The following is a 21,443-nucleotide window of genomic DNA, read 5'->3' on the forward strand; positions in this document are numbered from 1 at the left end:
TGCATTTTGAAAAACCTCAAATTAAATTCTTTAATTCATTTCCCACGGACCTAAATATTTATGTAATATTTACAATTGATCTCACTATAACCTATTATGTTAGAAACAAGCACCATTAAGAAAATCTCTGTGTATAAGAAGCTTTCTATATATGGGGTTTAGAAACTTTACTAAGGGAAGAACATTCATTTTGTTGTTTTTCACAATAGGCGTTGATTTTATGCTGTATTTTTATGCAGCTAAATTTTTCAGAACCTAATTTTGTTTAGGCATTTTTAGTAATGGCATACCATTCTGAATCTCCTGTACTATAAATTAGTGCTAAAACAAATTGTGTTAGCTTCAGGCTTCTTCAGAGTACCACAATAGCTATGTAATAAGTCTTGATAAGGGCTTGAAGGAATGAATGATTGAAAATTACACGAGATTTAATTTCGGTAGCTGTTTCCTGAACCGTGTGATACTGGTCAGCTCCCAACCCCACCGAACAGCTCTCATCCCGAGACAAGTGCCATCTATCGATAAAAAATGTATTTGAGCTGAGGAAGCCCCGAGTGACCAAAAATGAAACCAGCCTGCCACCTGCTGCTGAGAGGAATTATTCCAAGATGTGCTAGGACTTCTACACACCCAACAAAAAACATACCCCTGCGTGAACTGGGTTCAAAAAGCCTTGCCCATTCTGCAAGAGTGTGCTTTCTCCATGGCTACTTCCAAAGTGTGGGGCAAGATTAAAATAATGGGATGTCCTGTGCATTTGGAAATAGGCCCCATAACCTCAGCAGCTGCCTTGTCTTCTCTCTCTGGCACTGGGGAGGCCACAGCTCCTGTGCTGTGCCCAGTTCTGGGATCTCAATTCAAGAATGATGCTGAGGTGATGGAGCAGGTCCAGAGAAGGGCAACGAAGCTGGGGAAGGCACAATTCCTGTTGAGCAGCTGAGAGATCTGGGGGCGTTGAGCCTGGAGAAAAGGAGGCTCAGGGGTGACCTGGTTGCTCCCTACAATTGCCTGCAAGGAGGATGTGGCCTCCTAAATAGGGGTCAGCCTCCTCTCCCGAGTTTCAGGTTGGACATAAGGAAGGATTTCTTCACCAAAAGGGTGTCTAAACATTGGAATGGGCTGCCCAGAGAGGTGGTGGAGTCACTGTCCCTGGAGTGTTTAAGGAAAAGCTGAACTTGGCACTCTGGTGTAAGCTGACAAGGTGGTGTTTGGTCAAAGGTTGGACTCGACAATCTCAAAGGTCTTTTCCAACCTAACTGACTCTGTGATTCTAGCACTTCAGAATCTTGCTGCAACTAACTCAGGCACTCGATGGCCTCGTTCAAGTTTCTGCTCCTGGAAAGGGGCTCCGAGCAGGAAACTCCACTCCTGGGGCGAGCAGGTGTCCAGTGTTTGCAATAGCACAGAGGGGCTGGCAAAGTCCCACACATAAACATCACCAACAGCTACAGAAGTACCCTAACCCGGAACCAAAACCACACTACTTAGTTTGATGCCCCCTAGTTTTGGCAACGCAGGTTGATTTTTGAGGCTTTCAGCAGCGAGACGTAGTTCCTTTATCTGTTCTGAGGGGCGGGATATTTAGCACCCAGCACTTCGATCACAAGCGCCGGAGTAAATCTCAGTTTTGCGAAATGCACTTCGCTTCCCAGAGGTCTCTGTAAGTAACGCGCCCTTGGAGTCACCGCGGATGGGGGCGAAACCCATCATGACGGCAAACAAGGCGGCGCAGCCCTCAGCGCACCCGCGCCAGGCGGGCAGCCGGCTCTGAGGGACAGATGCCCTCTGAGGGCTGAGGGGCGGAGCTGAGGAGCGGCGGGGAGCACAGGCGGGGTGCGGAATGAACCGGGTGACCCCGAGAGGCTGCGGAACGCCCACAGCAGAAACCGCGACCCCCGGAGCGCGCCCATCACGGCACCCCCAGCGCTCCGCCCGCCGCCGGGGCGGGACCGGCCCGCGCATGCGCCGCACCCGCGCCGCGCTCGGGCCGCGCCGGGCTCCCCCCGCCGCCCCCCCCCGGCACCTCGGGCAGGCGCCCGAATTCCCGGGGCGCGTTGATCCCGTGCCCAAATGTGCCCTTGTTTTCCTCTGGGACTGTGACGGAGGCCGGGAATTGAGCCCCCCGAGGTACGGCCGGGTGGGGGGAGCCTCCGGCAGGGCCTGCGGGGAAGGGTGCTCGGTCGGGGGCAGAGCGCGGTGGCTCCGCAGCCCCGGCCTGTGCGGCGCCGCTGCCCCCAGGAGTGACACTTAATGGTACCGGGAAAGGCGCTGGTGAGGCCGAAAATGCTGTAATTGAGGGTAGGACGAATGAATTACACACTTCTGTACAGCACACTTCTAATGAGCTGGCTAAGGATTTGTTTTCCCCCTTTCTTTTTCCAGGGTGTAAAGATTGGAATACTGGTCATTTGTAGAACATGGAGATACAAATCCTAAGTTGGGAGGGAGGAAACAAACTATCTTCCTCCTTTTACCGCTGAATAAATAAAATGTACTGCTGTTAAAGTGCTAGTTTAAAATTATTAAAATAGTATACCTGGCTAATAGGTCCTACTGTTATTTTTCAAGTTACATTTCATGTTCCTGTTCTGTATATTTCTTGTCATTTTTTCCACAAGTGGTATGGCTAGACGTGTTTTATTTTTGTTTTTTTTTTAAGCTGTTTTTCTAAATAACACTTACTAAATTCAGCTTTTAAAAATTTGACAATCTGAAATTTTCAAAAAAATTTGACAATCTGACAATTGTCAAAAAAAATCTGAAAATTTTCAAAAGTAGTTGACTGTCTATCACATCTGAAGTCTGCTTTTAAACATGGCTGTAATGTAAACAGTGGGCATTCTGATCAGTGGACCCTTAAATACACCAAACATGAATATTCCAGTCATTTTCTTAAGGATAGTGCAGGACTGGAATGTGTTGCAAGTAATATTTATTTCTTTTTTCTCTGGTTTTAAAATAATATTTGGCCTATCTCAGAAAGCACTAATTCAGTCATTTGCTCGTTTGTATTTTGCTGTCTGGTCTTGGCCCTGATCCTACAAAGCACAAAAATCAGACATAATTTGAAACACAAATAGGCATTCTGGAGATAGAAATTTAAATGTGTGCACTCTCTATAAATTGTGGCCTTTGTTTATATCTGTAAGTGCTTTGCTCCTGATGTGTACTTTGGTTCTGCAAGGAAAAGAAGAATTTAACTATAAAGCTTCTCAATGCATCATTCACTGCTCTTTAGTCAAAATAAATCATTTTTCTCGAAGTTTTGCTGCTGTGACTGGACAAGATAAAAGTTAAGATTGTTCTTAGTCCTTGGAGTTAGGAAACAGAACTTTCTCATGTTTGCAAGCCTGAAGAGGAGAGAGAATTGATAGTTAGAGGGCTGAGCTGAATTGAAATGTCATTTACAGTTGTTCTGATACACAAAGCACTCACTGGAATTTACCTTTGTCTCCACTACAGGGATGAGACATTTATTTGGTTTTAGTGCTGGAATAACAAGCTCAAGGCTGTGGCTGTTACAGCAGCTGGTAACAACATGAGCATTTAATTCCTATCTGCAGCTTAAGAAGAAACCTACACACCCAGCCTTATTCTTCCCTGTCCCCCCTGTGCCACTGAGGCCAGCTCTGGCTTGCCCTTGCTTCTGATTACCTTGACTGGTGAGTAAGAAACCTAATAATTTTACTTATGTGGGCAGTAGTTCTACTTGAGTGGGGTTTTTGTAGTCAGAATTTTGTCAGACTTGTAACTGTACTTTTTAATGTTGGTTTTGAAGTACAGGGCATGGCATAAAATATTTAAGTCATTCTCCAGCAGTTTTTAAAAAACTTTTTGGAATTTAGCCTGATATACTATGTGGATAATTTTTAAAAATCCCTTAATTTTGTCTGTAAAGTTGGCATCTTTAGATCTTGTTTAGAATAAATTACATTTATAATTGTTTATGTAAGTATGTGACAAAAAACATCTTGGAAGATTTAATATTCTGTAGGGTTTATTAATACTGTAGAGACATAGGCAGTAAATTTATATCAGTGTGCAAAATTCCTTGACCTTAAAGCAATAGGAATGTGTGTTTGTCAGTCTTCAGAGGAATTCATTGTTTCTTCAGGAGGAATCAGCCATGGCTGATGACTCTCAGAGAAACTTCCGCTCAGTGTATTATGAAAAAGTGGGATTTCGTGGAGTTGAAGAGAAGAAGTCGCTGGAAATTCTGCTGAAGGATGATCGTTTGGGCAAGTTGATTTCACTGTTTGCTCTATTTCTTGGTGATTAGGGGCCTGGGAGGGAGTAATAGATGATGCTTACCTGCTGTGCTTAATACTTTTTTCACTTTTGCATCTTTCACCAGTAATTCCTCAGTCAGTGCTAGCAGACCTTCGATTTTCAAAGACCTGAAAATCTGATTTTAAAAACTATTAAAGATTTGTCATCTTGCTTGGTTTTTTTTCCTTCTTTCATTCTCTGTGCCCAAGAAACTTAAAGATTTTTAGGGAAAGCAATTTTAATCTGAGAATGCATCATCTCATGCTGTCAATTCCATCTAACTTCAAAGCAATGAAGATGTTATTGCTTTTGGTCCCTGAGGAGTGCCACATCTCTGGCAGAACAGAAAGATAAATGTTGTCCCTTTAAAAAAGGCCTTAATTATTTTGACAGTGACATGCTTTACAAAATGCCTATAAAAATGGTCCAGTCTCCTCCTTATGAGACCTGGAGTAGTTTTACTGTAAGGCCAATGTGAAAGCAGTGAAAGCATTTGTTGATAATATGTGGTGAAATAGAGAATTTCTATCTTCAACTAAAGTTTGTCATACTTGCCTGGGTCAGAGATGCAAGCCTATTTGTAACTGTATTTAAATTTGTCCTGAATTTTTTTTCTTTTCATTTCTTTACAGATATTGAGAAGCTTTGCACATTTAGTCAAAGGTTTCCTCTTCCATCCATGTATCGTATACTGGTGTGGAAAGTGCTTCTAGGTATGAATGGAATACAGAATGTATATTGTATATGTATCTGTATAACACAGAATATAGAATGTTATGTATCTGTATAACATGGAATGTAGGAAGGTGCAATCTTTTCTTTTTTCAATTTTTTTTTGTCTTTCAAGAAGTAATGACAGGATTATTCTGTATTACCTTGCCTACTGATGCATATTTAGCCTTCTTTTGTATCCACCTTGGATATCCAATGGCAAACATAAAACAAGTTTTTGAGAACTTTGCTGAAATGTGCCTAGGAGTGTGTGTTTCTGTATTTAACTTTGTAACACTATCCAAGTACATTTATGAAATGAATTTGAAATGTGGATTATAAGAAGTTATGTATATCTGATAAGATATTCAGTTGTGCTCCTGAAATAGCAGACAATGAAGTTGAAGTAAAATTGTGATTAATTTTAAACTGAGTAAAGCATGGAATACATGTTTATTCTAAAGAGAAGTTTTGTGTTCTGCAGAATATTGGTTTCTTACGGTTTCGCTGCTGGCTTTGAATTGTATTTGCCGTTGAAGAAGATACAAGGGTGAAGACAAGTTAATGGTATCCCCAGAAACTGTAAAAACCATAAAAACCATAAATAGATTATATTTTCCTAGAAGTGCACTAGTCAGATAACTAATTCAAAAGTACTAATGGCTTTGCACTAACTGATCAAGTACATTTGTTGACTAGATGCAAAGTCATGTCCACTTGGAGACAGGAGGGGTTTAAAAAAATCTTAATTTTCTAATTCATTTTTTCTCCTTCCAGTTTTTTACATTTTGAAAGTTTTGGCTTCATATTCCTGATTATGTGGAATATAATTTTTATTCCTGTTTTTTTTGGCAAAGGTAGTAAGTAAACACTGCACAGAAGGGGCAATATCTAATTACAAAGCTTGAAGTTCTTGGCGTTGAACTTACAGAGTAGTCCTACTTGATAAAAGGCTCTGCCATTAACAATATTATTGTATTCTGGGCAGTAGTCAGCATCCTTTAAAATATTCATAGTGGGAAATACAGCATAGGAGTTTTGGACAAGCAACTCAGTACAGAATCCTTCAGCCAGCTTTATAATAGTGAAATACGTCTCTTTTCAAAATTGTGGCTCGCTGCAGAGCCAGGTCTTGGGCTGCTTTAGATAAAGGATCTGTGAATCATATGATAACACAATACTCCTTATGAATCAACTGCATGGAAAGTTATACTGGTTCTAAAAAGTGTGTTGTATTTTAAACCCAGAGTGAGTCATTTCACAGCATGAAGTTGTTTCAGGGCAGGTTTGGGTTGGATATCAGAATAAGGGGTGGTTTGGCACTGGAACAGTTTCCCAGGGAAGTGGTCACAGCACCAAGCCTGACAGAGCTCAAGAAGTGAGCTCTGCTCTCAGGCAGTGTGATTTTTTGGAGTAGTCTTGTGAAAGGCCAGGAGGGGGACTCAGTGGTCCTTGTGGTTCCCTTCAAACTCACGATATTCTGATTTCAAGTATTCCTGCTGTTATTCTTTAACATGCCTTGGGTGAACAGAGATTCAGGGACTTTCCTTACACTGCATTTCAGTGTTAGCAGTTGTTAGAAAAGCTGGTATTGCGAAGGACAGTTCAAAATATCTCCCCCTAAATGGCTGGAACCACAGCCCAGTCCATTTCTGGTGGGAGGTGTTATGTTACCTCTAAATAATGTTAATAATTTAAGAAAAGGGAGTGTGTCCTGTCAACAAAACCCTCTCAGACATGTGCCAAGGCTTGCTGATGTCCCAGGTGACATGGTATGTCAGAAATTCCTCTGTTACCTTCCTATTTGAGGATGACTCCTGATGGTTTCCAGGCACCCCTCTGTTGTTTCAGTTTGTTTTGCCTGCCTAAGGTTGTCCTCTGTGTTTGAGGAGAGCAGTTGGCAGTATGTACACACAGTTATGATGTTGACTCTCTTTTGGCGTATCGTGAAAAATGTCTTGCTTTCTTCCAGCTTTTGAAATGCAGACAGGTTTGCAGCTGGAAAAGAAAAGATAATTTTCTGTCTGATGTGCTTGTTCCTCAACGCAGCCATTTCATGGTGTAACACTTGGCAGGAATATTTTTTTCTTTAAATGAGAGGTAAAAGGAGCAGGTACCTTGTTTCAGAACTGACTTTTGAAGAATACTTTGTTCTCATGGGTTTCTACACTGGGAAAAATTCTGCTCCACTAGTGATAGGGAAATGGCATTTTTTGCTGAGGTGTATATATGTTTTTATTTCTGTTGAAGTCTGTGACAGTTTTGTTGTGAAAATCAGTGCATGGCAAGACTCACAGGTAGGGGAAAGGACTGAGTGAAATGGTAAGTATCTCTGCTGGAGATGCTGTGTAATTTTCTTTGCCTTTCTACTTAGATACTTTTTAAATTTTTTTTTCTCCCAGAAAACTAGAAAAGATATTTGTGTTCTGCTAAGAAAATAACAAATGTTACTTTACAAGTGATTATGTGACATTTTAAGTTCTAATCTTTAATTGATTCAACTGATTGATTTTGGTTTTTGAATGTCATTTTAGGGAGAATTAATCTCTGATACAGTGAGTAAAGACTTTTCTGGCAGTAATTATTACTGCAGTGAACAGTATCTTTGCATTAGTTAGTTGCATGTATATATTCTCTGTCATCTCAGACAAAGTGTAGAATTTGAGAAAATGAACAGCTAATGTATATAAAAATCATTCTACAGTGACTTTGTTTTCAAAATAAATGGAAGCTCGGCACAAATATACAACTAATACTGTACTGAAAACTAGACACATAAAAGTAGGATTCCTCCTTACAATTGCTTATATTTTTTTCTTTTAATTTTTAAAATTCAATTTAATTTTTTTTTTTTGTTTAGGAATCATTCCTCCTCACCACGAATCTCATGCTTTGGTGATGAAGTACCGGAAGGAGCAGTACTGGGACATTCACCACGCTCTCCGTGTGATTCGCTTTATTAATGATTCTACCCCACAGGTTGATGTTTTCCTCCGCATACATCAGCTGGAATCAGGAAAACTGCCTCGAAACGTAGCTTTTCCATTGGTCAGTGGTGATTTTAAGAGTCTGTTAAATACAGTACTTTATTGAACTTGAAACTGTAAACCAGTGAGAAACTGAACTGCAGGTCACCCCACAAGTGCTTGTAGATAGAGCAGGTAAGGTGAATGGAAAGCAGAGAAGTACTAGTATAAAATAAAGAATTTTAGTCAAAGTGCTTTTCTCTTTTCCTGCCCCTGAGTACTTATGTAAGATTTTATGCCTTAAAATCTCTTTTGTCCTTTTTTCCTGCTAGGTTTCAAGCCTTTTGTACTCCGGGGCACTTCAGTTTCTTTATAGCACTGACATGAAATGACATCATCTCATTGTAGCTCATAGGTTCTTACGTTTCTGAAACAAGGGTAATTCAGAGCGTGTACAAGCAGTGATTTAATGCAAGTTGCAGCAAATACTTAAATTATTTGTTTTTAAATCTAGACTTCAGTGTATTGTCCTCCTTTTTTTCTTAGTCTGAACTGACCTGGGCTTCTGTCAGGTAGGGCACATACTCTGCTGTTCACAGTATAAACCCACATGGTTAAACAAGGCTGTGTTGTGATGGTGAATTAGTAGTGTAATGATAAAAACAGTGAGTGGTTCTTTCTTTTCTCCATGAAATAGGAGATGAGGAAAGGAGCCACAGAGCTTTCTAAGTGGATTTGTCCTGTAGTTAATTTATCCGTATTGACTCCAGCCCAGCTTAATTTGTAATTTTCATCTGTAATCGCAAATTTTGACATAAGTACTTAAAGAAAAGTTCTAAATGAAAAAAGGTTAGACTTGATACGGAAAATTTAGTAATATTTAGAATTGGAGGATTGCCTGCAGCATTCTCTTGTCAGAGGAGGGAATGTTTTCATACACTTACCATTTCCTAGGAATGTGGCCATCCTACCCTGCAAATTTCCGGTAGAGAAATTTCCTTGATTTTGGCATGTGATGCAGTGGGCTGAAAATTCCTCCCTTCTAGAGCAGTATTGCCTTCTGAGCAAGTGTTCTATCAGCGCATCCCAGAGCTGCTGTCAGGACTGTGGTGAGGTTTCATAGCGACGGTGTTTAGCAGAGCCTCAGTCATTAGTCCTGTGACTCAGGTTTGTTTTGCTGCTGCAGAAAGCGTTTGTTCTCTTTTCAGTGCAGTCTCACTGTCCCCTTAAACTTACGAGAGGTTGCTCTTGATGGTAATGCAGGTGTTTATTGTAGAGGCAGAGGGAGATAGAGATGTCAGATTGATCTAAATATTTTGAAATGTTTGAGTAACAAACGGAAGTCTGCTGAGTGTTTTGTGCATCCGAATGCAGAGAGTTCAAGTAAGGATATGTGCATATGGGAGCAGTCTGTGTGGCAGAGACACAAACGCAGTAGTATTTAGGACTCTCTATACACTGAAGCATATTTTGGTTTTAAAAGCAAGGCAAGTCCTACTTGCTCTGTTTTAATAGATATCTGTCATCATCATGCAGCTGCTGCCGATGTCTTGTTTAGGAACGTCAGAACAGCTTTTTGTGTATGTTGATTCCTGCTTTTTTCCCTGAATAGCAGAGAAAAGGAATATAAGAATACTTTAAATCAGAATAGTCCAATACTTTGTAGGTCACTTTTTTTGCTTTGTTTTTCAGGAACCTGAAGATGAAGTGTTTCTTGCTATTGCTAAAGCAATGGAGGAAATGGTAGAGGATCCTATAGAATGCTATTGGCTTGTCAGTTGTTTTGTGAATCAGCTGAACAGCAAGCACAAAGATTCATTACAACAGCTGGTAAGGAAAAAGGATTTTTTTTTTTGCAAGGAGAAGCAGTCATAGAAAGCATTAACAGAGGGAAACAACTGGAGAATCAGAAGTGACACCCTTGGATTCTGTTCCACCAGCTACTTTGAAAATAGGGGAGGAGTGCTTTTTGCGTTGTGACTGTGCTGCCCTGTTCAATGTAGCATTAGAAATAGTTTTTGTTTGGTATGTGGTAATTTTCAATTAACTTTTTTCTCTAAAGTTTACATTGTATCCAGTTGAATTATATGTCTCACAAATTGGTCACTTGAAATTTTTCTTTAAACAATTAAAATGTCAAAAGTGAAGAAATCTTGATGTATGTCTGCTACTTTTTGGGCTGCATCTCTGGCATTCACATGCTGCTCATTGGACGATAGACAAAGCACAGTTTACTTTATAAATGAGGCAGATACTCCATCTTCAGAAAAACAGTATGTTGCAGATCAAGTTATAATAAGAAGTGGAATAGATTTTTTGTAACACTGACAATTTAAACACTAACACAGAATATTAATTTTGAATTTCTGTTTTCCTGATTTATAAATTTATAAAATGAAAATTTGATTTTAATGTGTACTTACCAAAATGATGAAAGTTCTTGTAGTTTTTCAAAAAGCTGTAACAGATAAGGAATTTTTAGTGAACAATGTACTAAAAAGTAAAAATATCGAGTACATGTGCACCAGCAATTGCTGAATAGAAATTTGCTGAGGAAAATTATGCCTGCCCTTGTTAGTTCTTCTGGAGCTAAGAAATAATTTTTAAATCTGCCTCTTGTATCTGTGGGTGGTGCATTCAACTATACCAGTTCAAAGGAGAAAGGAATATTTTCAAAGTGTGTGTTCATATGTTGTGATGAGTGCCAAGTGTCTCCCTCCCTATTTTTTATTTTTTTTTTGTAACACAATCAATGTGCCAAGACTCAGTAGGTGAGAATATTGGCAAAGTAAACGTTTTTTGCCTTTGACAGTTGAAGTCCTTAGCAGTTTGCCTAACTATGACAAAGCATAAAGGTAGTCAAGAATTTATGAAAATGTGTATTATGTTACATTAAAATTTAAACAAGATGAGAAAATTATCCACATTTATGCCTTAAATACTTAGGGTTTTTAAGCAATAAGTCAGTGTCCATCCTTTAATGGGTTGCACAGGGATTTGCTCTCAGAATTGATTTTTTGGGTTTTGCTGTGTTGTGTGTAGATATTTTTGATGTGTGCTGAGGTGATTTGGTTTGAGGTGAATGAAACTCGATTTTACTTGTGAAGGTAGCAGTAATTAGTGCTCGTTTAATCTTTGCATTGCTTGAAGCTCTGAAGCACATCCTTGCACCAGGGAATACTGCATATCTTGGAAGTTCTGCTAGTGGTCAGCAGTTTCAGGAAGCTGTTGTTTCTTTGATTAAGTACATAATTAGTTAATTGCAAAAGTCGGTAACACCTGTATTTTGGAACAATTAAAGCAATGAAGGTACATTATTTTAATATGTTACATTGCTCCATTACATTAATTGAATTGTTAAGACAGTGCTTGTCTTACAGTGTGCATTAACTATGAAGGTATTCTGATGTGAGTTACCTAAAATTTTCTAATCCTTTCTCAGCCAAAAGTTCTGGAGCAGTATTTGAACATTGAAGATAACAGACTGCTGATGCATCTGAAGGCATGTTCTGCAATGAGCAAACTCCCCTACGATCTTTGGTTTAAAAAGTGTTTTGCAGGATGTTTACCTGAGTCCAGTTTACAGAGGCAAGTTCTTTTTCTTTTTTTCTGTTTGTAACTGTATAGTCATTTCAGCTTTCTGTCACTATCAGGTAAAGAGCTTTCCATACTTTGTCTGTAAGATTATGGTGTTAGCTTTATTGCTAACTTGGAAATGATAAAATTGGATTTCATTCCCCTTGTTACTGATGCAAGATAATCAATCCCTGTGTGATTGTTTCACCTACTGAAAATAAAAAGAATGGAGCTAAGTATACCAGCTGATTCTATTGGACACTTAGTGCATCCTAGGATACAGAACTCCAAACCCTCTGTCAGTGTTACATAGCTGAGTGGTAGTCAGTTTTTGGGCTTTTGGACAAAAATCTCTGCTTAGGGAGTGATTATAATATTGCATTAGTGTTACATGAAAAAGATTTTGGAATGTGTATGGGTTTTGGCTGGGATAGAGTTAGATTTGTTCAGAGTACTGGTATGGGGCTGTGTTTTGGAGCACAGGGATGTTTTAGTTCCTGCAGAGCAGTGCTCACACGGCATCGTTCTGCTCCTCACCAGCAGGGGGGCTGGGGGTGCACATGGCTGGGAGGGGTCACAGCCAGGGCAGCTGACTCCAGCTGGCCCAAGGAATATCCCATTCCGTGTGCAGTCATGCTCAGCAGTTCAGCTGAGGAGGAGCTTGGCAGGTGGGAGCATTTGCCTGGGGACTCACTGGCCATCAGTCAGGGTGGTGGGCAGCTGTTCTCAGTTGTATCGCTTGTCCCAGGTTTTATTTTCCTCTCTTCCTTACAATTTGTTTAGAAATTATTACTTCTTTTTAATGATGAAACTTTTTTCTCCACCCACAAATTTGTTTCTTGCTTCTACCCTTCCAATTTTTCCCCCATCCCGCTGGTGGAGGTAGTACATGAATGATTGGCTGCTGCTCAGTTGCTGGCTGGGGTTAAACTATGACAGAAAGTTTATTTTAAAAAGTACTAAGGCAAGTTGAATATTACAAAGTTAATGAAATTGTAGGATATATCAGGATTCTGCAGTCACAAATAGGTTGTTGAGCTTTTAAAAGGGAAAAATTCTTGTGTGTGTCACTTCACTGAAGGGCTTTTGAAATGAAGCTTGTATGATTTCCCTAATTCTGCTGCCTGAGAACTCTTAGAAAGCAGGAAATTCAAGTTCAATGTAGAGAAACTTCTCTCTGCATTAACAAGAGTTGCTGATAGCTGAACAGGATGTGGCACAGAGAAAACAATGGTGTCATTTGCAGCTGTCTAAAAACTTTGAGAAGTAACAGTGTTCAAGAGAAACTTTACTTCGAGGTAATCACAGGACTTCAGTGGCTAGAATAGGAACCTAGCAGTGCTTTGTAAATTGCTTTGTAGAAAATGCTTTTATGGTGGTAAAGTTGGTAATAATCTGAATAGTGGATGCAGTGTTTGTTTATCTGGTACTTCATGTTCTGTGGAGGAAAGTGGAAAATGGCTGTTCTTAAAAATGTTTTATTTACCCTTATAAGAATAAGAAGATTTTAGGGAACAAGCTGTAAGATTAGAAGTCATGCTCCCTGCTCTTGTTGGACCATGGTCTTTGAGGTTCTGTAGGTTTTATTATTGTCAAGGATAATGTTTGACGGAAAAAAAACATTTTGTGAAGGATTGAGGCCTTTAGGTGCAACATGGTTATTGTTACATGGCAAGTTCTTCTCATCAAGCACCTATAAGGCACCAAAATAGTCTTGTCTGCCTAATGGTTGTGTGATGTGGTGATTGAAAGCTTTTACTACTTCTGTGACTGCAGAAATTATGTAAGCATGCATAGTATAGGATGTTTGTTACAGTTTAGAGCTTAGAGCTCATGTGATTCAATTTTGCTTCTGGATCTTATGGCTGTGGACAAGAGCTGAGGAAGGAATTTGTATCAGAGCAGATTTGCTCTCGGAAGATGGAGGTTTTTTTTAAATTTCTGTTGAAAATTGAAAGTTCAATGGAGCTATGTCATCCTGATGGTGTAAAAGGAGAAATCTAGATGAAGAATTTTGATTTTTGTATTTAATCTAGCAAGAATATTTGGCTTCAGTCGTCTATAATATTGATTTAGTTTTATTTACATGAAATATTTTGTCTAATCAGTATGCATCTTTAACATTTCCATATGCTGTTTTACCTTACTGAAATGAGAATATTTTGATTACCTGAAATTTTTTAATACTTTTTTTTCCCCCTGGAAAAGGTCAAAATACAGGCTTTTTCTATCACTCTGGAATAAAAACAAATTTCAGTGTTGGTATTTCTGACGCAGAACAATCCCTTTTCCCTACAGTTCTTGTGGGAACATGATGAAAGTGCACTTTTTCTTGGCAGTTTAGGTTTGTGAATTATTCAGTTGTAATCATAATGGCCTTATTCGCTGAGGAAATAACATACTTCATGGGTAGTGTGTGACAGATGAACTTAATTAATGCTTGGAGACTCAGTTTGGATTAGGATCTAGAAGCCCCAGTGCTTATCTGAAATGCATCCAGATGTCAGTGTTGAAACTGCTGAGGTTTGAAGGTCTCCAGTTCTCCCGTGAATTTTAGTTACTTTCTTGTGAAGTGAGAGATTATCTGAACACAGTCTTTTATGATATATTTTCACTTGTGATTTACCACTGCATTTCTTAGAGTGGCTGCTTACTTTCTATGAACTATAGTCTTCTCTGTCAAGCAGATAAATCTAAAATTCATTGGTTTTTGTGTTTGTTTGGTTTTCTCTAAGGTGTACAAAACTTGTACATGCTGTGCATACCTGGTAATGGTGGGATGAAGTTGCACAATACCAGTACCTGACAGGCACTGCTACTCAGTATAAATACTGTTTTGTACACACTTCAAGTTGCACCATAGGTAAAATTTATGTATCAGTTTACTGTAAGTGGGCTTGGAAAACACATACGGACAGGTTTCACGTGGAAACTTTTGCTTTGAGCTTATGCAGTGTCTAATACACTTGGCATATTATGTGATGAGCTTCTTAACAAACTTCTTAAAGGTGGCACATTGGTGAAAGGGAGGAGCAGACCATTCCAAAGACTCTGTATCCCACCTGGAATATAGACAGGGTGTTTTCTGGAATATGAACCAGCCTGTAGCAGAGGTTTGAGAGTCACAGAAAGGTGTGTTTCTCTCTGAGACAGAGAACTGGATCACACCTTTGTTTTCACATTCATCATTGCCCTGTTTGTTTGTTTGTTTGATTTGTGCAGCAGCATATTTGCTCATCTGTTTGGTAAGCCCATGTGTGGAAAGTGTTCCAGTGGTGCTGTGAGGGCCCTCAGCTGGAGATTGCTGCTCTTAAACCTCGGGGTCCTGTTTGTGGCTTCATCTCCACAGGAAAAATGTCCCTTTGGCTCCCAGTTTAGTCAGCCCAGATGATCCAGCAGAAGCAGTGCAGCTTTGCAGTGTAATTGTGAATTAGCCAGGCATTTTTTATGGCCTAATGATACCGCCTACATATCAGGCCCCTGCCTAATGTTGTTTGTACTCTGCACTGAAGGCTTGGCATTGGCTGGCTGCTGTTAGGTTATTAGTCTCTGGCAACTTGCTAGTGGCAAAGTATTTTGTCATTCTCCTGAAATCTTTTGACTTTCAAACTGGCACTATCTCATGTATTCATATAATTCTGTAGTTTTACATCTGTGATCTCCATGCCCTGCATAAATTACATTTAGTTGTAAAAATATAAGTAATTTGTTAATAGAAACAACAGAAATATGGAAAATGTCTTAAATTTACTGTGGAGCAGGAGGACATAAGAATGTGCATGTGGGCTGCTACTACAGAGAAACTTTATTCAGTTTGCCTTTGTCTCTCTGAGCTGCTTCCCAGGTTTGGAAATGAATGGGCACAAGATCATAATAGATCAGGGTGAGATTTGTGTGGGCCTCATCATGTCCCTCCATGCCCAGTTACCTCTGGAAGGACACCCAGAAGTGCAGGCAGAGGAGAAAGCATTTGTTCTTTTTAGATGTCTCTTGTCTGGATGGCTGGAGGAGCAGAACCAGGAAATAAGGTTGAGTGTGTTTACCCTGCAGTGTAGGGAAAAACTGAGGTTCATGGTAATGTATCAGAAAAGGAGAGAGCAGCAGTGCTGTGATGCCTCCTGTGTATTACTGCACTGTGGTGCTGCAGGAACCTCAGAGAGTGCCTGGAGAATGGCATCCCTGCACACACAGGTGCACACAGAGTGCCCTATCTTGTCTGTAGAAGAGGCTCAGTTAAAGTAAATGGTTTCATTTGCATAATCCTTGGCATGCTCTTTGCCTTTATAGCTTCCCATTTCTTTTTATTTTTCCTTGTCGTTGTCAGTACTGCTTTGCTGTTCAGGAAACACCTGCAAGAGTGTTCCTGTGGTAATCGAACAGTTGTATTTTACAGAGGATGATAGTCACACAAAACATAGTGAATTTTGTTCACAATATGTATTTCTTTTTCTGCATCCCTATGTAGGGCTGTAGGTACAGTTTCATGATGTTTCTCTTATACTTTCCCCCTCTCCAGGAGTATCAAAGAACAGGTAAAAATTTGCAGTAAAGTTGATCTTAAATGATTGCTACTAAAAAAGTGAAAGCAGGACACCTGTGTATACACAATGTATAAAGACTGCTGTATTAGAATAGGATCATCAGAAAATATATTTCCTTGAAACTGCTGTGGTTTTTTTCCACTTTTGACAGTTTATGTTGTTCCTGGCTCTGCTGGTACAGACAAGGTGCTGACTGTTGATCACAGTGTTGCACAATCATTCCCAATTACTGTTACTGGTGGAGTTTTACTGAGTGTAACAATAGCTGGAAATGTTAAGGAAAAAATACTGCAGCAGACACAGCTGGTTAGTGCTGACATCTCATTCATGCACTTTGCTGTGCACCATCTTCCAAAATCTGTGAAGACACTGGTGATTTAGATACTGCATCTGTTTTGCCATTGTTAAAACGTTTGTTCTGGAATCAGACTAAATAATGCAGGAAAACAATAGAGTGTTTTCTGAGCATAGCATGTAACCTAATGTAATTATGGAGGCTGAAGTCAGAAGAATTGGAAGCAAAATAATGAAAGAAGACTGGGTATTTTATAATAGGATTAGTAAGTTTGTTTTCAAATTAACATGAGCTTTGATATGAACTTTAAAAATTATTTCCTGTTTTTGAGATCTGCTACTCTCTGTAATTGTCACTTGTAATTACAGTTCTGATGCACATGGAGCACATGGGGAGTTTTTCTTGTGTTCTAAACAGATGTGTTTGGAAGGAAAATGCTGTACAAGTAAACAGGAGTGACCTGTACAGTGTGGAACAGAGCTGTTGTCTCAGTTTTCTCATACCCTTGCTTAAAGCTTCCTAGACCTGACATCAACAGCAAAGTAATATTTGCAGTGATCATTTGTCCTGGGATACTTGACCCACAAATGAAGCAGTAAGATTTTGATCTTGGATTGTGTGTTGTTCCTGTCCCTGTGGGGATTATACTAATTGTTCAATCATAGCAAGACATGGAATTAAAACTAAATTGCAAAGGGGAAAGAAATTGGCTGTGCCTCCCCCCGCCACCCCCCCCAATCTGTCCTTGTGGGTTTTTTGTTTCCTTCTACTTTGAGAATAGTCCTGAGGATCCACGCATTTGTTTTTCTCCTTTCTTTGTTATAAGTTAAAATCTAGTGCTGTGTTTGAGTTTGTGCCTGTTGCCTCAGATGATTGGGAAGTGCCTGGCTCCACCCTTTTTGTGCTCTCTCTTCCGGTTTACATTGATAAGATTCCCCAGATCCCTCTCTTCTACAAGCTGAGCAGTCCCAGCTCTCTCACCTTTTCTCTCCTTTCATCACCTTCACTGCTCTTGGCTGGGCTCTCCCGTTGTAATTCCTTGTGTAAAAGTGTGATCCTCCACTTCAGCTCAGCTGTCAGAGTTCATGTCATGCCTGTGTTGTGCTCTCCTGGCGCTTGGGGCTGAAGGGCAAATTCTTCTGAGAGAGGTCATACAAAAATTGAGTTGTCCCTGGAAGGAGCACACCCTTAGATGCAAATCTGAAGGTGGGCTGCAGAAGATGTTGAAGATGTTTTTCAGTCAGTGTTACTATATTCAGAAATTATGGAGGACAGTGTGTGATCTTTTTTTCCCCATATTTTTATTTGGGAGGAGAAATACTTTGAACAAGTGCCCAGAAGGAGCAAGAACTGTAATCCTCAGAAACTCTTTCTGACACAGCTCTTAAAATTCAAGAACTAAAAATAATGTGAGCCCACAAAAGCTGCCATCTGACAGATGGTTTCACACTGTTTTGTGTAATCTTTTATCCCGAGTCTCTTGAGCTGGGCCTGAGAGAGCTGCTGGATGAGAGATGATTTCAAATTGTTGCAGGCAAATAGTAGGTTTTGCTAGTGATGATCCATTTTAATATTCATCCAAGTTCTGTTGCTGAAGCCCTTGGACACCTGCCCAAGGAGGTCCAGGTATGATTTCACACGAGAGGTAGGAGTGCCTAGGTATTTCTGAGAGTGTCTGTGCACAGTGGGATGGATTAGAAGATTTAATAGTTGTTCCTTGTGCTTAATTTAAACATCATGGATTATATCCTACTGATAGATCATATTTGTATTTCATACAGCAATGACCTGCTTGAGATGTAGTAGTTTGCTATTACACCTTTTTGAATTTTTAGCAACTTAGCTGATTGAAGAGTATCTTTATTAGGCACGCTAATGAAATTTTTTTTTTTTTTTGCATTAAGAAAAATTCTCATCTTTACCACACACTCAGGTAGCTGTGTAGTCCAGTAGAGTAGTTGTTACAGTCCAGGCTATTAAGCCAAGGTTTGATTTTTGTACTTGAGCTTGTAAACAGTTCAATCTCTAAACAGCAACACACCATATCAGTACATTCCAATTACTGCTTGCCATCCCTCTGCTCTGTACAGATTGAGGAGTTGATAAAATGTCTTCTACTTATCCTGACCCAAATAATTCAGTACATTGCTGTTGTTCAGAAAAATATTCTGGATAGAGATGGTTGTACAAAGGCTGTTCTAGCAGAGAAATAAACAGATAAACACTGCAATAATATTTAGTTATTTCTTTTCACTTTCTTGTAGAGTTTGGGACAAAGTTATAAGTGGATCCTGCAAGATTCTTGTGTTTGTTGCTGTGGAGATATTATTAACCTTTAAAATGAAGATAATAGCACTGAATTCTGCAGAAAAGATCACACAGTTTTTGGAAAATGTAAGTACTCTAATTATGCTTTGCATTACCTTTTATAGCTTATAACTGTTTCAGCCTGAATTGCTTGCCTGCTGCAGACGTACCAAAAGTTATTATTACATTACTGAGAACAGTGCAGCAGTACCGAGGTGAAGGGAGAATGCTCAGCAATGAGAATAATAACTTCTATCAGGAGTTAAGGCTTCCATAGAATTAAGTGATTTTTAGGCTTGGGGAATGTATTGTCTTTGTTTGTACAGAATTAACAATTCTTGTGACACTAAAGGATTTTTCTGTGAAAGTAAGAGCAGGTCAGGTTCAGTTAATTTTTCTGGAGGCTTCTAGAAGGGCTGGTTTCTGGTGCTTTTTTTTTTGTGTCTTGCCTGAGTGCAAATCTGTAGACTCGGTGTGTTTTCTGTTGATGTGAGGATGGGATTGTGAACCTGACCCTGAACAGTAATGAGGTGTCTCAGCAGGACTGTGGGGTCCCAGTGTAACCCAGGTGAGTTACAGGAGACACAGTCTGTGGTCATGGATAGGCCGTGTGAGCCATGCCTGGGGTCAGGGATGTGTGAAGTGTGAGGTGCCTGCTTGCTTGTCAGCATTTTGGAAATACAAGCTGTTTATCCAAAACCTGGATGTAATATGGTGTGTGCAGGACAGAGGGATGGTGAGATGAGAGGACAGGGAGATGGGATTCTAGTTTTGCTTTCTTTTTAATAAAGAGATAAAATCTGAACTGGAAGTTCAAAGTCTTTATTTTAAACAAAGCAGTCTGAATGGAGTGCTCTGAGCAGGCACCTTGCCCTGATCTTTTGCAGATTCCTCAGGACAACACGGACGCCATTGTCAGCAAAGCTGTGGATCTGTGGCGCACGCACTGCGGGACTCCGGCACACTCAGCCTGAGAGCTCTCCTGGCTTGCGACAGCTTGGGAAAAACTTGGCTTTCCAAAAGACATTTTACCACCCTTCCCCCATCCTAGTGTGATGTTCTTCATTAACCCTTTTGTGTAAAGATGCTGTTAAAGCATGGTGACCAATATGTAAATATTTTTCAATAAAAACAGATGGAATGAAGATACTTCGTGGTGGGGCGATGACATCTGCAGTTATGTGTTCATCCAGTTACAGTATTTTGGTTGCACAGTGTGCTCTCTTGCTTTTGCAGAAGTAAAACTAGCTCTTGAAGCAAGGTAAATAGATTTACTTGTAATGTAAAAATGTTTCAGTATGCCATCTTATACTTGATATGACTAGGTACTACTTGGAGGTATTTGTACAGTGAATTTACTGAATGTCAGCCTGCTGGGTGGTGAACAAGCATGCTTTTGCTAGGAATGTAATTGTACTCTTTTAACACTGTAAATTTTCCGATAAATGTAACTTCCCAAATCTGAGGTACAGGACATGACAATGACCAGGGGTGAAATCCTTTTCTGAAGTGTTTTAAAATACTTTTTATATGTCAGAACCTCTCTATGGCTGTATCTCCTTTGTTCTTCATGGAAGAGGTTCTAGAGAAGCGGATCTGTGCCGGTATGGAGAAAATCAGTGGGATGAGCCAATGTAATTCAGAATTACAGCCCAGTAATAACCAATGCCTCTGCTGAGTGCTTGGCTCGAAGCTGTTGTAATTTGATTCTTCTTGGTTTAGATTTCAGAATTAACTCAATGCAGAAATGTAATTCATGGTGTGAGTAAAAGTGGAGTGATTAGCCATAGGTAGAGATTTACTGGAGAACTGATCTTTTTCTTGTAAAAGTGTAAAATTCTATTTCTACCTCTTGCATAGACCAGGGAATTGTACATAAGAATGTGTTATTTGACTCAAATTGGTGCTTAGTGTGCTGAGTTCCAAGGATGCTTGCTGCACTTGAGAGAGTGTGTTTAGCTTGCACTTGGTGTTGTACAGACTTGAAATTCTTTAGAAGCTTTTGTTTTAAACTGGGTCAGGTTTACCTCGCAGCACATTAAGGGGGGAAGCCTGGGACTCAGCTGGGGTTATCCCTAAAATCCTGGGGACATGGTCTCTGCTGGATGCTGAGACCCTGCTGTTGGTGCTGCTGGAATGCCTCAGTTCAGGAAAGGCATTTTTGTGTCTGCTTTGGAATCCATTGCTGTGCCTGCAGTGTGGTGTAAGCCATGGAGTTCACTTCGGGTGGGTGCTTGTTTTCCTCGTGCAGGCACGGGAGCTGGGCTAGGTGCACAGGAAGGACACAAGTTGTGTTAGCAGCAGCCCTACATCCTGTAGCATGCAGTGCACAAGTGTTTCACATAATGGCCACGGGTGCAGTCTGAGGGGTTGCTGGCGTGAAGGGTTCCCTGGCACACAGCCAGCTCACACCTCCCCAGAGGTGCAGGTGCATTACTGGGGCCTTCACACAGAGATTACTCGGTCATTTAAAAACAAGCAGCAATGACACCGAGGGTGTTCGGCTGTTTCAGTCCTGAAAGGGAATCAATAACTCATATTCTGTGAAGAGAGGTGCACTGCATCAGGATTAGAAATGCCAGTCAGTGTTACTGCTTCCAGGCTTGCCAGTGGGTGTTCCTCCAATTACTCTTTGACTGAAGGCTCCATAAGTCTTTTTTTTTTAATTTAAAGAAGCCTTTCTCTATCCGTAGGCAGGCCTGGAGCTGCACAGAAGAGAGAGATCAACTTTTACAGAGCCTTAGAAAGGTTGAAGTTGGCAGGAACCTCTGGAGTCCA

General features: G+C 40.2%; 1 protein-coding gene across 3 annotated transcripts; it reads left to right on the top strand.

The window, feature by feature from the left end:
• The first annotated feature begins 1,486 nt into the window (after positions 1–1,486).
• TBC1D7 (TBC1 domain family member 7) lies at positions 1,487–20,452 on the top strand. Of its 3 annotated transcripts, none has more exons than XM_064705246.1 (9): positions 1,487–1,660; positions 3,463–3,662; positions 4,115–4,238; positions 4,902–4,982; positions 7,841–8,028; positions 9,639–9,776; positions 11,389–11,534; positions 18,623–18,752; positions 19,553–19,810. In XM_064705246.1, exons 3-9 carry the CDS (start codon positions 4,127–4,129, stop codon positions 19,637–19,639), a joined length of 882 nt encoding a protein of 293 aa, XP_064561316.1. In that variant the 5' UTR covers positions 1,487–1,660; positions 3,463–3,662; positions 4,115–4,126; the 3' UTR covers positions 19,640–19,810. The 3 variants fall into 3 exon arrangements, with proteins under 3 accessions (XP_064561316.1, XP_064561314.1, XP_064561315.1); XM_064705244.1 differs by lacking the exon at positions 1,487–1,660 and adding an exon at positions 1,985–2,127 and having other exon boundaries at positions 19,553–20,452; XM_064705245.1 differs by lacking the exon at positions 1,487–1,660 and adding an exon at positions 1,985–2,298.
• The last annotated feature ends 991 nt before the right edge of the window (positions 20,453–21,443 follow it).

The sequence above is a fragment of the Zonotrichia leucophrys genome, chromosome 2 (assembly GCF_028769735.1).
Source record: "Zonotrichia leucophrys gambelii isolate GWCS_2022_RI chromosome 2, RI_Zleu_2.0, whole genome shotgun sequence".
In the NCBI taxonomy this organism is placed as follows: domain Eukaryota; kingdom Metazoa; phylum Chordata; class Aves; order Passeriformes; family Passerellidae; genus Zonotrichia; species Zonotrichia leucophrys.

Bases quoted from the DNA above. Each gene is read 5' to 3' on its own strand.
- TBC1D7 (XM_064705246.1), top strand. From the start codon at position 4,127: ATGGCTGATGACTCTCAGAGAAACTTCCGCTCAGTGTATTATGAAAAA. The intron at 9,777-11,388 runs GTAAGGAAAAAG...ATCCTTTCTCAG, and splicing joins AAGATTCATTACAACAGCTG to CCAAAAGTTCTGGAGCAGTA. The intron at 18,753-19,552 runs GTAAGTACTCTA...GATCTTTTGCAG, and splicing joins TCACACAGTTTTTGGAAAAT to ATTCCTCAGGACAACACGGA.